General features: G+C 37.3%; 1 protein-coding gene across 1 annotated transcript in view; it reads right to left on the bottom strand.

Moving 5' to 3' along the window:
- Positions 1 to 632: 632 nt before the first annotated feature.
- Positions 633 to 22,701, bottom strand: part of ATP6V1H (ATPase H+ transporting V1 subunit H) — a 45,395-nt gene continuing 23,326 nt past the window's right edge. Inside the window, exons 9-14 of the mRNA XM_065832452.2 lie at positions 21,203 to 21,395; positions 17,713 to 17,891; positions 16,783 to 16,908; positions 14,035 to 14,136; positions 9,381 to 9,494; positions 633 to 1,500 (exon numbers count right to left, since the gene is read on the bottom strand). Of these exons, the coding sequence (XP_065688524.1) occupies positions 1,440 to 1,500; positions 9,381 to 9,494; positions 14,035 to 14,136; positions 16,783 to 16,908; positions 17,713 to 17,891; positions 21,203 to 21,395 (775 nt within the window). The 3' untranslated portion in view covers positions 633 to 1,439. The remainder of the gene's footprint in view (positions 1,501 to 9,380; positions 9,495 to 14,034; positions 14,137 to 16,782; positions 16,909 to 17,712; positions 17,892 to 21,202; positions 21,396 to 22,701) is intronic.

Here is a 22,701-nt window from a genome sequence, read left to right as displayed (position 1 = left end):
CTTGAACTGGAGAGCCCAGAACTGAACACAGTACTCCAGATGTGGCCTCACCAGTGCAGAGCAGAGGAGGAAGAGGAGAACCTCCCTCAACCTCCTGGTCACACTTTTCCCAACGCACCCCAAGATACCGTTGGCCTTCTTGGCCATAAGGTCAACTCATGGTCAACCTGTTGTCAACCAGAACTTTCAGGTCCTTCTCTGCAATGCTGCTTTCCAGAAGGTCAAGCCCTAATCACAAACTCTCATCCCCTAAAAACCTCTCTTCATTGCAACAGTGGTCAAATTTTAGTCATACACAGTGAAAATTCCAATTTCCCACCCTCCTCCCCTTTGTTTTTTTTTTTACTTGATGACAAAGTACCCTAAGCTTCCTCAGACACTTGCATCACACAGGACTACTGATGAGATTAAGTCATGTTCTCTCATCTTTTTTTTTTTTCCCCCCATTCTAAAAATGAACCACAGGAATATTAACTGCTTAGTGTTGCAAGTGCCCAGAGCCAGGCTCCTATATATGCAACCAGACTGTTTTCAAATGCCAATCCAATTCCTTCTTTGATTTATTGATGCTTACACCTGTTTTATTATCAGGAAATAGAAAAAAAAAAAAAAAAAACACACAAAGAAAAGACTGATAGTCAAATTATTTGGCTAATGTAAAGCAAATGTAACACATTTTAGAATTACACCAGACCCCTAACATTTACAAACATTTTCAATAACAAAAACACTCCATGAAACTCCATCAGTTACTGCACATTTGTTATTAAAAAACCCACCACTTGATCTCTGATCTACAGCCTTAACACTAATGTTATACAGCTTGACTATCTTAAGTGCAATAATTTTCATTACAAGAGTTTGTTTTCTTTTCCTAAGATTTTTTTAATGTAGTCCGTAACAAGAGAAAAGTACTGCCCCCCCCCCAAAAAAACATACATTTGGGTTTACGTACAATTTTAACACTATTTTGAGACTTTGTATACATTTTAGTACTGATAAGCAACATTTATCAGGCTATTGCATTTTTACAGAGCACCAGGTCAAAGCCTTATTAATTTTTCTGGAGACATACATGGACTACTTGAGTTTCTTGGAAAGTGGCAACACCGATAACCCACTAAAAAAAGACAATTTTTCTAGGCTAATTATAACATGGAATGAATATCCTTTAATAATATTCTTTATTATGAGAATAAATACATAAACAATATATTAGCCACATTTCCTCATATACATTCAGAATATAACAGGAAGCTAACAGGCATAATCATCAGAACTAGCTGAACAAACAAATTTTTACTAAGCCAACGACACTGAAGGAAAGCTGGAAAGCTTACACACTAGCAGCTGGCAAATAACATATGATTTCAGTGTTTCTTTGATATTAATTTAAAGACGAACATTCTGTAGTTATAAGCATGGACTGACAGAAGTGTTTAGCTCCGCGCAGTGGCTGTTTGAGGTTGTTCTGATTGCAACTGCTTTCCAAGGTACTCCCTGAAATACAACAAAAAAAATTAGATTGAGAAACATTCTGGAGAGTGGGGAGCAGGATATCAGTGGAAAGAGTGAAGCAGAGAAAGAAGAAAAAGCTTTAGGTTTAGAATTATTCCTTCAAATAACGTCTAATAATATTCAACAGTCAACTGGAGCTGCTGTGAGTACCTAAGCTTTAGGTATCCATCATTCAACCCTCTGAAAATAAGGTACGAACCCAACATCAACAAAACAGTCCGGAAAAAAGCCACGGGTAATACTTAGAAGTCCTGGCAACTGTTACAGAACATCCACGAAGCCCACAGATTTTGCTTGCTGAATATACCTATTAGAACTGTGGCAAAGTATTTAAAAGTATCTCTTCCCATAAACCAGCTGAATGAGCACAAGTAGCACCAACGGACATACTGGCAACATAATACATAGGCTACAAAATAGACACTGACTGAAGTACTACATGTTCAAGCTGGAAGAAAGCAAATATATCCCAGTCAGGTCCACTGTATACCAACACATTTTTCAAGTGTTATCACCTATATTTGAATTGCACCAAGTCACTTATATTACACTGTAACAGCACCACCCACCACCCCTACCCCCCCCCGAGATTCTTAGCATTAGCCTTGAGCAGCAACATCTACATTCTATCAAAAACTACTGCACAATTCTTCTGAATGTTCCCATCTGCCACTCTCTCCTGTGAAAGTAGTTCAACACTTCACAGAAGCACAAAGAAGCTGGAAGAGGTCTTTAATATCTACATTGTTGCCTGTTACAGAAAATAAACTTCAATAATTGTACCACTGTATCAGCTGAAAGAGACATTTCAGGACCTGTGAAACGTAGGTGTTCTTTTTCTATTGCTGATCATACACTTAAGCACCACAGTTTTTTTCACTACACAAGTTTTTCAACCTACACAGGTTAAGCTCTGTAGTTCAGAGAAACAATGTTCAGAATGAAGTCTTAAAAAACAACCTCAAACGTATGCACTATTGCTTTATTAAAAAAAAGCAAAATGATCAGATCTTATTGCACATTTCAAAACCCAATTTTCAGTCTGTGTCCTGTTGAATATCTATTCCCTATGCATTACAATTTCCATCACAGAATGAAATTTAGCATCAGAACTATCACCAAGCAGCACTTTTCTCAGTTTTAAAGTTAAGTACCTAGAAAAGTAAAATTCCCATAATGTTAACTAGCAAAAAAAATAACACAGTTTGTATGCTGAGTCATACATTATGATTGGGCACCTTCCTTCACAGCTTTACCAGGTGTTGCTGCAGGATCGCAGTATTTTTATGCTTGGGCTGCAGTCAATAGATATGATTCTTGATTATAACAGGTAGGTTACCACCCCCAAAGTAGAGACTTCTGACAGCAAATAAGGAAATGAGCTGCTCTCTTGTGGTTTTTCAGGACTCAAAGTTGTACTACCAAAACAAACACATTTGGCAGCCATTCGAAAACACAGCCAGCAACTATGACAGGGCTTCCAAACTCACCAAACCTCTTTCTGCTCCCTCAGTGTTTTTTCTTCTTTGTTTCATGCCTATATACATGTACTTATTCTAGTATTTCTTCTGACATCCAGCCTTGAAAGCAACTGATGCTGCATACATGGCTCTGCTCACAGCATCACAAGTCTGCAGTTATTTATTCTTACAGCACACAAGAATCATTTTGAATGTGAAATTCTTATGCAATTATTTTGAAGTCAGAAAAAAAAAAATCCATCAAGCTAACAATCTGCAACAGTATAGCTATTGCACAGCTTACACTGGTTCAGATACCTGCTCAAAGATTACTAAATCCAGCCATAGTGCAGCATATTCAGCAAAAATCTCTGAGAAGGCAGAGCAGTAGCACATATGGTGGGTACTCAGTGCCTTAACAGAAATATTCAACTTTTAAGGACATACAGTAGATAGCACAGTATCTTCCCTACAAGCCCTTTTATTTCAGTTGTTCATTTGCAGATGTGAGGTTTAAGTTCGGACATAAGGCAAAGCTCTTATCTCATTTCCTCAGATAGAATGAGTACCTGCAGTTCCTGCACTACGCTGCCACGCTGCAAACTCAGGTGAAAGCCCCACACTGTCCCCACCTCATCACTTCTTTAAGCCATCACCAGGGGCTGCTGAAATGCAAAAAAACTTGTCGCACCTGCTGTTACAAGTACCAGTTCATTTTCTATTTGGTTATCATTTCCAGTTGAGTGTCATGGGTTAACCTAGGACTAATTCTTGTGTGGTCTATGCCAGATGATGGGATGGATTGGTAAGAGACTGACAGGAGGGAGTTAGGCAGAGGTGAACTCCATGGAAATTTTTAAGGTACCTTGCAACAGTTCCGAGCAGCACGAACTTGGACTTAGCACTAGAAACCACGCAACAAGGAACAAAAAGGAAATTTGTCCTTCAGCATTAATAACCACAATGTAAAGTTCATTGAGCAAAGGCCCAAGTACCTTAGAAGCTCAAATTTGCAAGTTTAGCTCTTTGGAACAAAAAGTTCTACTTTGAGTGTTTTCCTCACACTGGTACAGAAAGGCCTTTACAAGGATCAGTTTTAGCCCGTTCTGACTTTCTTCTACATATAACCATCCTTATTACAAAGCAGATCAGGGCGGTGCAGACAAGCTTGCACTTGCAATTAACTGTATTCAAACATGAAATAATTGACTCAGTATAAATTTCAGGAGTGCAAAACATTATCTCCATACTGCAGAAAAGCATCAAAACATGCAAGCATAGCACATCACTTTGTAGTTACTCTCTGAATCTTCCATTTTTCAGATCAACAAAACTTGAAACGCCCCATTCTCTCACTCCCTTGGTCATTCAGAGGTCTGACGGTGAGGCGTAAGTCATTTCCATTTGCAAATTAATATTTTCATTAATATTAGAATAACTGAGATTCCTTCCAGCCTGGAAATTTCCTCTTTTACAGGTCTAATCTTTAAACGCATGTCTTCTGAGGTATCCAAAGTGCTTTTTCCAATAAAAGGAAACAGAAGTCAATACATAAATTTGTTGCATCTCAAATGCTCATTACCATTTGTTGCTGTCTTCAAGTTACTTCAATTGGTTTTGTTGGCACAAGATACTCTGACATCCTCAAGCTGAGATATACGTACGCGTTGTGGTAATTGCAACAAATGCCTGAAAGTCATTTTTCACTTATAAGATGTGCTATGAGCTAACACAGAGAGACGCTCTATGAAGTAAAAAGAAACAACTGGACTAAACCATGCAACTTGGTTTGAAAGTTGGTTTATACTTAATCAGAAGATTTAGTTGACACAACAAACAGTAAGCAAAATGCCTTCAACACTGAAGAGCTTTAAGCTTGCACAGAATATTTTAGAATGACTGACATAAAATGTTTAACTGAATTTTCCTACCAAGAAATAAAATCTTTGAAGTAACACAAATTAGAAATGAAACTATCAAAAAGTTACTTCTTTGGTGACATACTTTTTCATCATAGCGCACAAAAACAAATAATAGAGGTTAAACCACTGCATTTTACTTCACATTTGTATGATCAAAGAGCACATGTGATCCATCTCTGCACATCTCAGCTGGATTGGATGTTGTAACAACATCCATCTCTTATTTCTGATCTCTGGTGCCCAACTCCCAACAGCACTGTTGCTGACAGAGCAAGAAAAAAGTAATAAATGACACTTACTACACGAATCATGAGCAAACGTCCTTGGGCCTAACCCAGATAGAAAACTAGCAACTGCTGGAAAAAAATGCACTATGTTCTAGATGACCAGTAAGGTCAAAAGTTACACATTGTATGGGGATATAGCGGAAGATTTGGCGAGTAGGTTAGTTAAATATAAATATGTTCAAGTGACTTGCACCTGTCTGTAGAAAAAGCACATAGATCACACTAATTGTTTTACTGACCTTGTGTGCTTGATGAGTAGAACCTCTGTGTTAGATAACATAGGCCTGTGAGAAACTCTAGGCACCTTTATCACTATGTCTGAGATTCCTGCTTTGTTGTGAGAAAGAGTGGGAGGCTGCGCCTGCCTGAAGCCTTGAAACACAAGCGAGCTCAGCAGGCCCAGTGACCTTCCAGCAGGGCTGAACTGACCAGCGCCTGCGTCCTGCTTGTGTCACCTCTGCCCGGGAGCTCAGGTGCTACTTCAGAGATCCCCCAGTAGAGAGGTAACTAAAATAAAACTTGCTCTTTGCAATACATTCGTGGCCTCTGGCTCTTCTTGCGACGTGCCTGAGTATGTGTACACACACATTAAATACAGAACATCTAGAATACACCTAGCTCTTCACCTAGCTCTTATTTTAGTGAAGTAATAGAAGGCTAGAACTAACCCCTTTAGAATGAAGCCATGAGATCACAGGTTCACAAATCTTAAAGACAGAAGATTATTCTCACTGCTCAAATTTGGGCATTGAAGTAGTTCTGTATTGCCCTGAAAAATAATCTGCTTCTCTGTTGTTTATAGAAGGAACTTTGGCTTTTAACTGTAGGTGCTTTGAGTCACAACATCCCATCCCTGCTTCATCTGTACAGATTAATATGTGTTTCTTTAAAGTGACATATGTAGGTGCCGTCAGTTTATAACTTAATTATTTGATGTTTTTGAAGTCTGCATCATTAAAAACATTGCTCTGACCAGCATCAGGTTGCCAAAACCAGTTTTTAATACTAAAATGGTCAAGTTGGGTATTGCCTCTGAATACCAGCAAAGACAAAGAATAAGGAGATGATGTTTCTCATACACAGTTAAAGCACAAACTGAACAGAACACACAAAAAAAATCCACACCATCATTGCCATACCAAACTCCCTCATCTGCCAACAACAGGTTTTTATCATCAGCATGGGGTGCCACGACTAACACAATTAGTTCAATTGAGATTAAGACACAGGATAATTACCATTTAAAGACATTAAGTGATGCTAAAAAGATACTTCCGCTCCCTGCTTCATCAAGTGCATGATCATTTAACATGCAAATATAACTGGAATTATTTCACCTCAACTTACCTCATCTGAAAAGCTGACAGCAGTTACTGCTTTCGCCAACTCAGTTTCACCATTAAACAGAACGCCTGACAGTCCAGTTTCCTCCCATTTATCCCCAACTTAGAAACCCCTAAGGAAAAGCCCGTTGAGTAGCCTGCAATGAACTACTCAAATTATGTAGGAGTTAATTGTCTCCAAGTTCAGTTATCAGTAGACTAATGACGGAGCTGCATTGCAAGCAGAATGCCACTTCAGCTGCCCCACGACACTCCCTCACTTTAAGCACCACACGTTTTCCTTACTCTGCTGTACTTGCATGGAGCCTCAGCCTGGCGGAGCAAACCCTTATTTTCTCATCCTTCTCTCCATCAGCCTGCAGATGTAGGAAGAGCCTGGCTACCTCTGTCATGTGTGTCACAGATAGTTATGAAGAGTTATTCCATGCCAATTACATTAAAGGAAAAAAAAAAGTTTTGAGTGAAATAACTGGAATTCCAAAACACATGGAACCAAGGTGAAAAATTATTGTTGCTTCCCCGGCTCTGAAGAGTAAGGTAAGCAAAACCCTGAAGTTGCTGAATAATCCACCTTATGAGAAAGCAAAGCTAAATATGCAGGTGCTTGAACTGCACTGTGCAGCAGCCAGGGGACTCTGCTTTCTCTTCTCCCCACACAAACAGAAACAGAAGAGTTCCTGAAATCAAAAACCAGATCTATACAAAGAGAGATGCAGCTTCCCACATACAAACCGTGTGTCATTTCATTAGTTCAAGCTACCCGATGTCCATTCCAAAGTGAACTCCACTTTGGCAAACATGAGCCAAGGACACTGTGTCCCAGAAGCTTGTTCCAATAAGAATTAAACAAGAGTATATTCTCTATAGAAATGACAATATGAATCTGAAGATGGCACTAACTTAAACAGATCCCTTCTATTGACACTTCTGAAGAACTGGAACCAGATGTAACTGCAATCCCTCTTAATCTCAAGTCTAAAGGTTCACAAATCATGCAAAGCAGGCAAAGAAATGTTCATGCCATTAAAAACAAGACGAATTAGATGACCTGGTGTGATATTTTTTTTTTTTTTAAATAGCATTCTTAAGATGGATACATGAAAAAGCCAGGTTAGACATCCAGGAGAACTTTTACTACCCATGAGGTTCGCGCTGGAGAAAGACCACAGTTTTATATCTATATTCATATTTTTACTAGATTTTCAAGACATCAGAACACATGCAAAATAAGGATGCATTCCCCAGTTGCAAAAGTGAAATTCAGTAACTAATCCTTCCACACTGTGATATCTATTTAGCTGGTTTATGAAACTCAGAATGCTTCAAATACATCAGAACAGCATTGTGAGAAAAAACAACAAAACACATCACCAAACTGAAAAACAGAGTGGAGCACAATATACAATACTACCCCAAAATTAGGTTGCACATGCCCACACATTTAGTCTCCATCTCCACACACCCAGAAATTCCACATTATTTACTGAAGTCCTCCTCAGAGGTGGAGAATGTTAAATCTGGATTTGTCCTAGCAGGTTATTTAAATGTGTAAGTCTTTCCTGTGCTATAGATGGTTCCCACAGCACAAGCGAGGGAGGAAGCAGGATAAAAATAGTATTATAACACACACAAGACTTAAAACCCATATTCTTCAGAAGAAAAGGGGGAAAACTAGCTTTGTTTTACAGAAGATACACTGCAGGGAAAGGGGACAACAGCCTGTTTTCTACTGAAAGAACATGGAAGATTGTATTTGATAGACCCTTGTTCCTCTAAGACTTTCACACTATTGGAATCATCACTGCTCAACCTTTTTAAAAGATCACATTCTGTCAAAAAAAAATAACAGTTTTATGTACTTCCAAGTAGCAAGCTTTTCAGACATAAAGGGTTGTTTTAAGTTCAAAATTAAATTAGTTGTCTGTATCTCAACATCTATGTTTCAATGTACTCAGATGTACTGTTGCATTTTATCTTTCTCTAAGGCAATGCCAAATTGGAAATATGAACTCATAATTAATAATCAGATTAAGAACTCCTAATTAGTATTTTTAACTCTCCCTGCTTTATGCTTAGCATACCTAATTAGTTTGGCAAGTTATACAAAGTTGTTACATGAACACTGCAGTTTTTCAGAACTTCAGCCCTTCAATGTTTCACTATAAAAGTTCTGTGCTCTGCAGCATCATCTGCCAGCAAGTTCTGTGGCAGAACATGCCAGGACTTCAGGATTTTTGGAGGTTTTTTTAGAGGAATAGTTAGAGAACTAGTTAAGAAACAACAAAAGAAAAATCTCATTTCAAATGCCAATCTCAGTAATTGATGAAAGAGATACCAGCTACTGACTTTCAACTTCATCTAATCAATCAGCCCACAAGCTTCTGCTGCTCCAGGAGCTGAAATTGTACTTACACCCTTTAAAAGTGCAACAGAAAAATAACAGCGTAGAGCAAGGGAAAGCACTAGAGCAAAGAACAACAATGAAAAGAATGGTCAGGCACGCAATTTGCAAAGCATCTGCCAAATAAGCACTCGAAACAGCAACTCTTACAACTACATCAAGCTGCTGATTCTTTCAGCTGAGATTAAGTAAACTTGTTAAAATACCTATATCCTCAACATTTTGAAGACTTTAGCCTAAATAACTTCAAAAGATATCGTTTGAGTGAATTACTTGTGTGACATTCAATCATGCAAGGTGAAGCTACTCAATTCAATTGCAACCAAAATATAAAAAAAAAAGACCACAAAAATGTTAATCAACCCTTAAAGAAATCCTCTGTCTTGAATCATCTCTCCACGGCCCAATATTTCTTACTATTAGTAATATGTTAAATAATCTTCACATACCAGTTGTGAACCATCAGCTTCTGCACAGCCAGTAGCGCATTATAACGAACTTGTTGGTCTTCATGATGCATGTGGTTCATCACCAGCTGCTTACCACCAAGTTGTTCAATCACTCTGAAAGAGAAGAGGAGAACAGTTTTTTTGACATGACTTCAGCTTTTGGGTAGCTATCCTATCCATCCACTTCATGTTCAAGGCATTAAGAGGTTAAGACACATAATATTTATTTTATTAGAAGTATTTATTTTTAACATATAAATCTTATTTGATACGTTGCATATGCAGATCTCTCATACTACCTACTGATTTATTTTTTTTTAACAATTCACAACATCAGAAAGTTTTTGTACCGGACTCCTCTGTTTGTTACCCACTACTTACTTGCATAAATTTTGAAATAAACAACAATCAAGGAAGGAGCATATTTCAGAAAGCATTACTTTACTTAGCTTGCTAAAGAACCCAATATTCACTTGAGATGGTTGGCAGGGTACAGCGCTATCAATTATTATTTAGGAGGAGGTAGTGCCCTCCCCTCCATAAATTGATGATAATCAGGTCACTCAATTTTTTGCAAGAACAAAGCCCCAGTACAGTCCAGCACTGCCTAATCCAGAAAAAAATGCTTGTAATCACACCAACACCTATTAAACCAGCCACTTGGTACTCATCATAGTGCTTTTTGCCACTCAAACTGTACTATAGCCTCAACTATTCTTGCACAAGATGAACTGGCTGCTAACTTACCGTTTCCAGAAAAATTGTATGTTTTGAGCTGCATCTTTCATGACTAACTTCACCACAGTAGTCAGACATAGTTTTTTAATAGCTATACCAAATCCCACAGGAAATATTGATGAAACCTTACAGCACATGCCACAAATACATCACTTCTTAAAAAAAAAAAAAAACCTGGAAGGGAACACACTTAGAACTTGAAAAAGCCTCACTATCCATATAACTCCCTACATGCAACATTTTAGTCTGTCATAAATGAAGTTTGGAGACAATTTGCAAGGAATATATAAACTGATCTCTCACTGACTTGCATATGCCTTTTTACATAAGTTCTCTCACAGGTCACTGAGTAGTTAAAATGTAATATCCTGTGAAGAGGATATCATTTGCATTATTATGCTTAACTCAAAGCTCTCCGGCCATTCTGAGCTCGCATTAGCTGTCTGCTTTTATTACTGTCCTTTTCATGGCCAAATTAATGCATTACTGCTACACAACACATGATTTTGTAAACTGCAGAACAGTAGAAAGACATAGCGCAGAGATTAAAAAGAATTTCTCATTTCATATTATAAATTAGACAAAACCATCCTGGAGACCACAGGGAATATTATTTCCCAACAGTATTGAAACATTTAAGGATGTTTCACACAAAAGGAATGCATTCAGAAAAGTTCAATTGTTTTAAGCTAGAAAATCCTTGCCAAGAATTCAAGTTACTAATAATGTAACAGATTCAAAAAAACCTTTATGCCTGCCTTAGGCTGCCTCACATTTTTAATCATGAGTTAAATATAAATCTACTGCACACAAAGACAAGACTATGAAACACGAACAATTTTTTCCTCATTACAGGACTGACTTAAACACTGAATTTTCAGGAACTGAAAAGAGGTAAAAAAGGCATTAAACTCCAAAGCTTCCGTACATTAGGAGCACACAAGAATCAAAATGAGAAGTTAAAATCCTATCATCACAAATGGAAATGGAATGTTTCAGATGACAGTACATCACTGAAATTATTTCCGAGAATATGAAGACTCAGTGTTACCATTCCTGCATAACAGTGCCCACAGGTACAAATCAGCTGTACGTTTCAGACCAAAAGGTAAGAAACTGTGAGAAAGGTTCTCCATGAATTCCAGTCCTTCAAGTTCCAAACCTGCTCAAAACACTATTTTTAGTCCTGTTTTCCCTCTCCTCAACTTCTGCTTACTTTACAGCAGTAATAGAGCGCAGTGGGCCAGTTAAAATACGTGCACATCTTCTGCAGGGACTGTTCCCCGTAACAGTGCACCAAGCCAAGATAGTGGCAATTCAAATAAATTTCTGGATGCTGAAAAGCCAGATGTTAACATGATGCACTTAAAAGGAGAAAGAGGAAACAAAATGAAGACAAATGAGAGCAGTTTAGACTGTTACAGCACAAAATATTAATATAAAAATCAACACTACATATCTGAAGCAGATCAAGGTGAAAAAGGGAATGCAATTAAACTGTTTCTGAATCATGAGCTAAGGAAGATAATAGTTCCAGATGTCAACCTCTCGCACATGCAAAACAAAACACATTTCATGGCATTCAGGTGATTGAAAGTATTGATGATATATAGCAGTAACCCTTGGACCACACAGGAGCTGTACTGGAGCCTGATGTTTGATCGGCATTTATTTTTCAGTGACTATTTCTGCTGTTATATGGCCAGAAAATACATGTTGGTGAGCCTCATTAGAAGTCCACGGTGCTATTTGCCTTAAGAATTTGGTACAAAATGTGCAATTTTAAAGGTAAGTTAGAATTAGTTAAGCTGACGGTACTAGAGAACAGCCAAACAAAAATGTAGTATTTAGCTGAACACATCTTTTGTCAGACAACAGGAAAGATTAGCCAGAACTCTAACTTTAGGCCTCTGCTTTGAACAGCAGGGAAGCTCAAGAAGTTTTAGGTTCTGCAGCCTTTGAAGGCTGAAGGACAATCCAGTTAAGAGTTGAGGATAAAGACTTAAACAAAAATATTTGAGACATTTGAATTCTCTTATTCCTCTAAATCAACAAATGGCATCCATTCTCAAAGTGAGCCATACAATGAGCGTGAAATGCCAACCAGGCGTGGGAGCAGTAAACAGCTATATATCAAAAAAAACCCTGGTAATTAATGGACTATTACAGGGGGACTGAGACACAGTCCTTAGGTATTTCAAGCTTTCAGTCCTAAAATTGTCCAAGTCATATTAAGAATACCCTGGTTTACAAAGGAAATTCTTTAAAAGAAAGAGATTGCAGCCTTTTAGTTTGTCCATTGGAACATAAAGCTAAACAAGCCAAGTCCATAAGCAGAAATTGGCTAAAGTATTAGAATTTGACATAAGAATGTGGGTTAGAATATTATCCAGGACAAGTGTAATTTGCTGATGACCACTCCTTCTGAAGGCTGGCACACTTCTGAATAGGTTTAACACGCTGGGAGCTGAGTGGAGTTATGGTCCCACCAGCAGTACCTTTTCCCAGCTACAGACAGAGATACAGGTCCTGTTTATCCACTCATCCAGCTTCAGAGCTTTGGTCCAGCAACTGCATGGCCATACCAGCCCAAGCATATGCCACACTTGAGCAGACACGCGCAAGCTGTTTAAAGATTATGGCAAATGCCTAACAAAATAATTTCAGACAAAGGGCAGCTCAAAGCAGGAGCAGTAAGCATGAAGCCCTTCAGTTTTGGCACTTGCAGGAAGCAGTATGAGTTGCCATCTCATCGGAGAATATCTTGCCTCTCCTCCAAACACCAGTTGTCACAAATCTCTTTTGGAAGACACAAGAGCTAGTCAGCAAACACACAGCATTGCTCAGTACAAGCAGTACACACAGAACACCTCTGACCTTTCTCAGTGGGCCTGGAAAACACTTTGTTTGTTCCAATAATCCAAAAATATATTCAGTTCAAATTGCTTACAAGACTACAAGGGCTGTGATTCTTTCTAAAGTGAACAAATCTTTCTAGTATATATACAGCATGAAGTTTCAGTCTGTCACTCATGATTCTACTACTGTCAAGACAGCAGCCTGCACAAGAAGGGTTCACAAAATTCCCAAAAAGCCTAGAGGACCATTCTCATCTTCATCATTAAAGCTTATGCAGAAACCAGAAACAGATCACTGCTTTGCTACCAAAATTAAGTTACATATCCCTATGGGTGACTAATGAGTACAATTCCTGCAAAAACCAAAGGCCTCTTCGTGCTCCAGTGGTCTCTTTACCTCAGAGATGCAATTATTCAAACGAACATCTTTGCTCTTAGGTTTTAAAAACAAAACAAAGCAAGAAAATACAGCAATGTCTGTATATTCTGACAGGAACTCAGGTTTACAATAAACATTAACATTTTCACCAAAATGTCTATTTGTGTAGCTAAAAGAAAACATGCTGAAATAGAAGAGTGGTAACTAAATCTGTGTTAACATCACTGAAACTACTATAGCAGTTGTTTGTAAGAAAAATCTTGCCTCAGTAGTCTTTAGTGACAAAACAGACTTAAACATTGCTGAAATAGGCCATCCCTACTGTAAATCAAATAATTATAGTCCAATAGTTATAACAGAGGATGCAAAACGATATGATGATTAAGTTCTTGGTAGCTCTCCTAGTCTCATCTGGTACATGTCTTCTGCTTTAGTGTAAACAACTTATTCAAGACTTCTTTAGACAGAGGTTCCTTTCACTGTTAAGAGATACTGAAAGACACTCAGTCAAAAATAGAGTTTGTATTTTTTCACCTGATCTGGGTTTGTTTCTTCATCTTCCCAGTTACCTGAACTTTAGCATAACTTGCAACCTCTATGTAGCATATTTTAATACAAATAAGCAAAAAGGCCACTCCAGCTAGTCTCTTGAATAACAGCACATTGGCATTTTTCTTACCGTTTCCCACGGGGATAGTGTCGTACATATTCTCCCACATCATGAGCAGCTACAGCAAGCACTTGTGGGTCATCCGAAACCTCCAGAAGTTTTGTCAGGATTCTGGGAAAGGATTTGAAAAAAAAAAAAAAAAAATCAAGTCCCAGGTTTAGGCCATGGGTCTTTCTGTTTGTTTGGGGTTTTCTTTGTTGGTTTTCTGGTTGGTTGGTTGGTTTGTTTTTAAATCAGATAACTTGAAATAAAAAAAGCTTGCAAGTATAAAAATGCTTCACAAGCCACGTAAATAGCAAAGCAAGAATAGAACTTTTTCCAAACATTCAGTTGCACTTAAAGCAATGGAGATTCTGCCCTAATTAACAGAAAAGCAATCACTACAATGAGTTTAGTGAGCTGCATCTACAAATAACTACATTTTCAAAATGTCGTTTTTTTTTTTTTTTTTTTTTAAACACATTGGCTTCAAGACCAACAAATTTGTGATCAAGATAAGCAGTAGTAACCAAACATATAAGTATTTATAGACTTGGACAGGGGTGGCACACAAACACAAAGCCTACACAAGGCCAAGAGATGCTTCTGTTATAAAACAGACCCCTGTCACGCTTGGATGCTGTCCCCAGCTCCTGCACTCAGGATCCTGGACTATAGACATGGAAAGCAATAAGGTCACGTTGCCCGTGTCACAGCAAGGGGTTGTGATAAGCCTGCTCTCTACCAGCTGTTCCTCAGTTCTGTTTCTCCCCTTACCTTCCAACAGTAGCCTTGCTCAAGGCGCGACAAAAGGGGCAGAATTTTATGCCGAACAATGTTACATGGGGTCATTTAAAAATCGAAAAGGTACCGTAGCAGTTGAGAACAAAGCAGAACATCAAGTTCTTTGGTTGGCAATACTGAAGTTCTCTCTGTTCAAGACCATCAACTTAATCTCAGAAACATCACTTGTTCACTCAACTGTTGCAGTCTAAAAAGCAGTTCTGCCCTAACTCAAAGGCTGGGATTATGAAAGCTATACCTTGTCATTGGCTCCTATTTCATGTATTAGTTATTTTGTTAGCATGAACAGAAACACAGGGCTGTAAGAATAAGAAAATAGCTTCTCAACTCTTAACATTATCTGCATTTTTGAATTAAGTTAAATCAGTGTTAGTGGAAAATAGCTACCAGTAACACTATTGTCTAGTCAGCAATAGAGAGGGGAGGGAAAAAAATGACAGATACAAAGGTTAGGCACTAATAATAAGTTTAAAAGGTTAACCATAGAGATCACTCGAAAATTAGATTAATCTGTACTTAGTGAGATGACAAATGTGCTCTAATCACAGAAAGTTAGTAACAAGTTGAAATAGGTAGGTTAAAAATCCATCTGGAATTAAAAAGTAACATTCTGGTAAAATTAAATTACCACAGTCATTGCCTCCCTTGAGGCCAGAAAGATGAAGCACTTTTCATCTCAAAAGATGTCATAATAGGGACAAGAAGTAGGCACAGAAACTTAAACCATAACTCTAATCAGAAGACACTGAAGATCCATACAACAATGTTGAATAAGTCTAGCATCACTTGCTTAAAAAGTCAATAATGGCAGACGGCAGGGAGAAAAGCAAATTCAACAGTAAGCTTAAGTATATTACAGTTAGAAAACAAGTAAGCTGGCAGAAAAAAGAAAATAAAACTACGTAGTTTGTTGTTTGGGGGGGTTGGGGGGGGTTGTTCGTTTGCTGTTGTTTTGGTTTTTGTTTTATTGTTTTAAATTAACTTTTGTAGATCAGTGCCTTTGTGGCAGCACAAGCACAATAAATTTACCTAACGGTCCCAAAACCAGGAGAAATGAATATAGCAAGACCTTGTAATTGCTACAGGAAATACTAAGCCTCAACATCAACTTCATGCTGCAGTTGGCAGCATCTAAAATTAAGTGTATAATGCTACATACTTAGCTATATGCCCTCAGGGAGAAATCTATCCAACTGGTTTTGGTGAGGTTTCAGGGCAGACTGAAATGCACATAAAGCTCAGGCTCAGCTTGCTCTTGCCATGCCTTCCAACATCTCACATGCTCCACTCAACCTCCTGATTTCTGTTAGGTCTGGCACATATTAGCAAATACTGAACAGGAAGAACACCACGTATTATCAGTTAATCACAATGCAGCTAAGTAACTAAGAGCTCCTACAAGCTATTTAAGACCCAGACATCTTTTGAGTACATACTTTCAGAAGTCAGCAAGTCCTTGACTCCAAAAGGAAAGATGAGCTTCAGCTGCACTTCAGCTAACAACCTACTTAACACCAAACACAGTCCCAAGACAAAATAGACAGACTGCAACATATTGCAGCAACTCGGATTTTCTCTGGAACAGTACCACAACTTTCAACCCCCAAGTATTAAGAAAGGAGTTCATTACCTGGATCAACACCACAACACAAAACTAAGACTACGGTATGGTACAAACATGTTAAATTACAACAATTAGTATAGCTGTTTTTCAAGTGAAAGCATTAAAAGGGTCAACTGCACAGATTTTCATATTCCCTCTCTCATCATCAATACATTTTGACCAGTAAGAGCAAATAAACAATTCTGCTTTTAAACAAAATGGACCATACATTCTAAAAATAGAAAGATGTTCTGACTTGTTTTCATTCTAAACATTACTTTGTGTTGAAACACAAAACCTGTATTAGTTACAGGTTCATTTAAACACAGAAAGTATTAAAGAACTATATGATTCAAGACTTGAAAACTTACTTGAGTAGTTCATAATTCTTCTCATTTAGTCTTACAGCATTCTCCCGCCAAAACTTCTCAGACTTGTGTACAGGACTCCACTCCAGCCTTCCTGACTTGAGCTCAGAACTATATTCATCAAAGGAACTGCAACACCAAAATTTTAAATTAAATACTCGCTAAGCTCCTATGAGCAGAGTTTGAAGAGCATGCTCAAGCCTGTCCCTGTCCCTAGAATGACAAAACTGGAGCACAGCTTGCTATGACACATTTGGAAGTGAGCTCTCTGCAGAGCATGAGAACTGTTCTTTGTCTCACAGTTCAATGCTTTAAAAATAGGGAAAGGTATGAAAGGCAAGAGAAATTTTTTTTTTTCAAACATACCCCTCCATCCACCCCAAAACATAATTCCTGAAGGAGGAAAAAAAAAAAAAAAAGGAAAAACTCAAGACACAAAACCATGGCATTTGGGAATTGGCCATTTTGCCTGTTTTCTAGGTTTATAGTTCCCCAACCAAGAATCACAGTCCTTGTCTTTCATCCAATTAAAACTTTGACATTAATGACAATATGCAGTTCAATTTACACACAAGAGCAAGAACTTTGAAAACTCTAGCAAAAACTTGAGTTAGTCTGGACAGCAAAACATATTCTATCAGGTAGTCTTGATCTCTAGGCTGGAAGTCCTACAACCTCCCTCTGAAGTCCTTTACCAGTTAGTTTATCAGTTCTGAAGATCACATATCCAAAGTGACAATTTACTTTCTATTCAGCTTGTAAATATTCACTTAAAACAGAAACATTGTATATACAAGTAGCATCTTTGTACATTTTACCTTATCAGCTATCATTTACGTATCATAATTCTGTACATTATTTACCCTTAGAAAAAAAAGTTTTACCAATGTTTGTATGATGTCATTTTTTAAAAGTTTATACTGCAAAGCATACCTAAGGTCTTGCACACTCTCACCAAGCTTGTCCAGTAGAAATTTAATATCTTCACTTATGTCTTCATCATCATATTTCTGCTGATCCAAATTCTCTAGCTGCTTTAAAACTTTACACTGAATCATGGCAAGAGCATATTCTTGGCGAGTTTCTCTCTCAGTAGATTTCTCTAACAAATTCTAGGGAAATAAAATTTTATTTATTTTGTTTGTTTTGACAACAGACTATTTTGAAACCAAGCCATATTGTTAAGGAACTCTTATCGGCACTTTTTAGTTTAGTAAATGACAGAATTAACCACTTCCTGAAATAACCTCTCCAAAGTACAAGCCTGCAACACAGTGGCTGCTTTACACTTATATTTAGTAGCATAAATTGCCTAGGACTGGCCTTACTACACAGGAGGAGTATTCATACCTGTCATCAAAGTAGATGAAGAAGAACTTAAAAAAAAAATAAGCGGTCCTCTCTTGCAAAGTAGAAGTAATGCAGCCATATGTGCTGAAAAGCACAAACACCACTGCATACAAGTTTAGGTCACTTAAATATTTTTACTCTTAGATAGTATGCTGCCTTCAATATTAGAAAGTATTAATTAACCTGCTTTGATCATTTTCCACATCAAATCATGCTGTCTGCAAAGACTATTCAAAGAAAAATGGCTGGCTTATATCCCAAATCCCTGAGTCTCTGTCACAAACAACTACTTTTACCTAGGACTATCATTTTAGCTTTCTGTGTAGCAATAGCATAAACCACAGACGTTTTTAAAAAAATAAAACAAAAAAAAAAAATCTAAAATCGTCTTTCCAACTCAAGAGTTACCATCTAGATTAGATCAGCTTCTTTTGAACTTGGGAGTATTCCAGCTAGAAATTTTTATTCAAACAGAAGCTTGCTGGTAAGGTTGGAAATACAAGCACGGAATGTAATAGTCAAGTTCCAACGTCATTTGTTCGTTACATTTGCAGTCAATTTAATCATGTTTAAATTATGTCATTCAATCAGAACTAGCCACCTGACCTTTTTCATAAAGCTGAAAACCTGAATTCCATATAAAAGACAAGAGTCCTTAATAAAACATGTGTTCACATAAATAAGCCTTAGCATCTACCAGAAACAAACAATGAAACCATACAGAATGAATTTTACTGCATCACTCTCACTCATGTTAAAGAACCATTACATTTAAGGTTCCTAGTGTATCAGACGTCTCTCACATTAGTTAGTAAGGCAGAACATCGCAAACTGAAGTTACAACTCGCATATTGAAAATAAGTCATGTTACTGTTTTTTAATACAATTGACTTTAATGTGAAAAAAAGCATTTCTATTTCAGTAAGAGAACTGAGAGGGAAAAGGTAATTTACAGAAAATAATGCTAAATTACTTGGAGCTAAAAAGTGCTAATGAGAACAAAAGAACAAATAATGAATCTTACAGGACAAAATTCAACAAGTTCAAAGAGTAGGTAGATAAATTTTCCAAAGAACTCCCAGTTAAGAGAACTATAGGCAGATGCGGAAGCTGATACAAATATTACCTATCTCACACCATAGTGAGATATTCATGATTTTTATAGTGAAATTGAGAGGATATGTTAGGAAAATACAAACAGGAACACATGACTAACTAGAATGGATCACTCAGTGATACAGAACTCCTAAGGTACAAAATGAGTTAAAGTAAGAACAAGACATGAAAGACAATAAAAGTATGAAAAAATTAGTAAAACATTTTAGTAGGTAAAGAGAGAAAGTAATTAATTCAAAGTAGACAGAAGTACCCAATATATGTTGCTTTATAGAAAACAAATTACATTACAATTGCACACTTTGGGCAACAAATTTGCCGAACAGGTGAAACAGGTCAAATTAGGAGATACTGGGTAGCAGAGAAGACATATGCAAGCTGTCAAGACTGATTGCATACCTTCAGTAATGCACAGGCAGCAGTGATGATTTAGGGAATCATCAAGCCTGGTCCTTTCAGCATTTCATCTATTATTATTTTTTCCATAAACTGATACTGTGGCCTCTCACAGAGGAAGAGGGCTGTTTTGCCTCTGTTACCTATTTCAGTTTTGCTTCAGAACTCACAGCTCCGATGTTTAATTTCCAATCTCTTATTTCCTGGCTGCCAGTTTATAACCTCATTTTCATGCCAACACTAGTCTTTAATGTTGAAGAAAGAACACAGCTAAATTAATTTCCCCAAAGCCTGTAATAGAGCCATCTTATTCTTTCTTAACCTTTATTAAAAGAACTCAGCTTCATTTTTTTCTCCTCTTGAAAAACACACTAAATCGAAGAACTAGCAATTATTTCTCCTACTTTTTATGACTTCATAATTGGAAGAAGTTGAATATAAACTACTGAGCCCCTCAACTTCTTTTTTTTGTCTCCAAGCTGCACACCCCTGCTTATTCTTAACATTAAGATCCTAAAGAACACTAGAACGCCTACACGGGTCTATGCAGTAAGAAGAGCCCCTACTAAATACCTCATGCACTGACCTCCTTCAACAGGATAAATAGCATATTCTTATGATCTGTCTTATCCAGAAACTTTTCAAAGTAGGAGATGCTTTTGGCTACAGAGACCATGTAAGTCACAGAGTAAGGGCCTTTGCACAGCTCATTATTGCTGAACAGTATGTCAATAAGCTACAAGTCCCCTCTCCTCACCCTAAGTTACTTGCAACACCTCCTACTAGAACACAATTAGTACCCAGGAAAACAAATAGTTTCAAGACCTACATCTCCTACTCAGTATATGAGTCCTGTTGTAAAGCAGGATTACAAGTTGCTACAGCCCTCCTGTATCACATACAAGACACACTCGACAAGCATACATGTGGAAGTATGTACACAGGGACAATCAGCACCTGTGAACACAAATCTGTGCTTCCACAATGGAAACATCAAGCCTCTGTGCTTAGTTATTCCAAATTATCTTAAGCAGGACCAGTGATGTATGGGTAACAGGATCACAGTAATGCAACTAATAACTCTTATACAGATATCCTTGTTCATCTTGACAGAGCCATCAAGAAAACATTTTGGAAAATATTCCAAAACAGTAGATAAAAATAATTTGCAAGTCAGTCAGTTGGACAAACAGATAAATGTATAAAATAATATTTTTTTAATTCAGGCAAAATGTATCTGCTATTAGTAACTCTGGTGTTGCACACTAATACCAGTAGGAAAAAAAGGAATCTTTAACTAAAGAAGGGAAATCATTAGTGCCCGTGTTCAGTTTTTTTTTTACTCAACCTTATTTTAGGAATACATTGAACAGCAGATGCCTATTACCTGTAACAGCACATCTATTACATGTACCAAAATTCAGTTCAGAAAAAGAGAGGAAGAACTAAGCTTTCAATCCAGGATACTGATAAGATCTAGCAGAAACAGCTGTGCATCAGCAACATCAGAGATGTACTCATTGAAAGATCCACAATGCAATTTTCACCAACAGACACTTACCCGAAATGCTGCAAGGATGATTCTGGTTACTTTCTCTTTGACAGATTCTTGAAGAATATCCGACAGCACTGGAACAATATTATACCGACGGAGATATTCACACATTTGAGGGCTAAATGCTAGCAGCCACACACAGAAAATCATCTGATACTGGAGCTGGAAGCCACATTTGTTGCTCAAGACCCCCATGATACTGAAAAATTAAGATAGCATACATTCGATTTTTAAATAATGAACACATAGATTGTACTGCTCCATCTCAAAACATTAAAAGAAATGGTTAACAGGAACTTACTGGAAAGAGCTACTGAGCATGAGTATACAACACACACTTCCTAGTATCCTGCACTAGTATTTATCATTGTACAAACAGAAAGCCATCTTTTAAAGGTATAGTTATTTCCTCCTTAGCTGTACAGCTATGAAGAAACTTTTCCCATGTGAACTGATGTGGTACAGTACCAATCTTCAGGTTCATAGACTCTTTTTTACTGGCATGTTTACAGCATTATTTGTTATTCTAGGAGAAACAGAGAAACACACAGCTGCTCCTTCAGAGTTAAGAAAGGAAGGAGTAAAGAGACAGAACAAATTCTACACAAATTGATCTTGTTTCTTAGTGTATCTCTCCATTGGAGTGTCCAAAATGAGCTGAAATAGTAATTATTTAATGAGTTCTCAGAAAGTAGCTTATAGGTATAACACATCACAGATATACAAAGCACTGCTAGAGAAGAAATAATATCACAAGATCTCAAAGAAGAAATTACGCTGAAGCTTTGTTCAGCTGAAGTTGTGAAAATGTAATAAGCAATTTACAAGTCCATCCAAAATGCTAACCCAATTTAAAAAACCAGCAAACAAAAAAAAAAAAAAATCACAACACACACCCTGCCACCAAACTACCTTCAAGATTACTGCTATCAAAAGTAAGACAAAAATAAAACTTGTTGAAACATGGTCTTACTGTAACGCTTTAATAGTTTATTAAACAGTTTCCTTGGTGAAACAGATCATTTCAATAGAGTCATCTTGACACATGTGAACATATTTTGAATTTTCACTTCACTGGCAACTTTGATTTTTCTCCATTTCAGGGTACAGGGGTATTTTGCCTTGAAGTGCAAATTGTAAAGCTACCATCCCCAACTGAGACACACTGAGCAGAAAAGTTACTTACAAACAGATTTAAATAAGATGAGTGACAACATTGTAGCCTCATGCAAAGCTATTTATGAAGAGAATCTGGATAAAAGAATGACCTACCTGAAGCCATACGTGGAAAAAAAAAAAAATCAGCTTAGCTCTAGAACATGTTTCTCCTTTCACTAATATTTTCAGTACTGAACAACTTAAAACCAAAAGATGAGGATCATTAGCACAAACTCATTTTGTTAGTCCTTGCTCTTTTAAATAAAAAGCAGAGAATCTTCAACTAAAGACAAATGGCTGTATTCTGCTTTAGATATTTATTTAAGCAGTTCTTCATGAAGAGTAAA

The sequence above is a fragment of the Patagioenas fasciata genome, chromosome 2, assembly GCF_037038585.1.
Source record: "Patagioenas fasciata isolate bPatFas1 chromosome 2, bPatFas1.hap1, whole genome shotgun sequence".
NCBI lineage: Eukaryota > Metazoa > Chordata > Aves > Columbiformes > Columbidae > Patagioenas > Patagioenas fasciata.
This window is presented reverse-complemented; position numbering and strand designations above follow the sequence as displayed.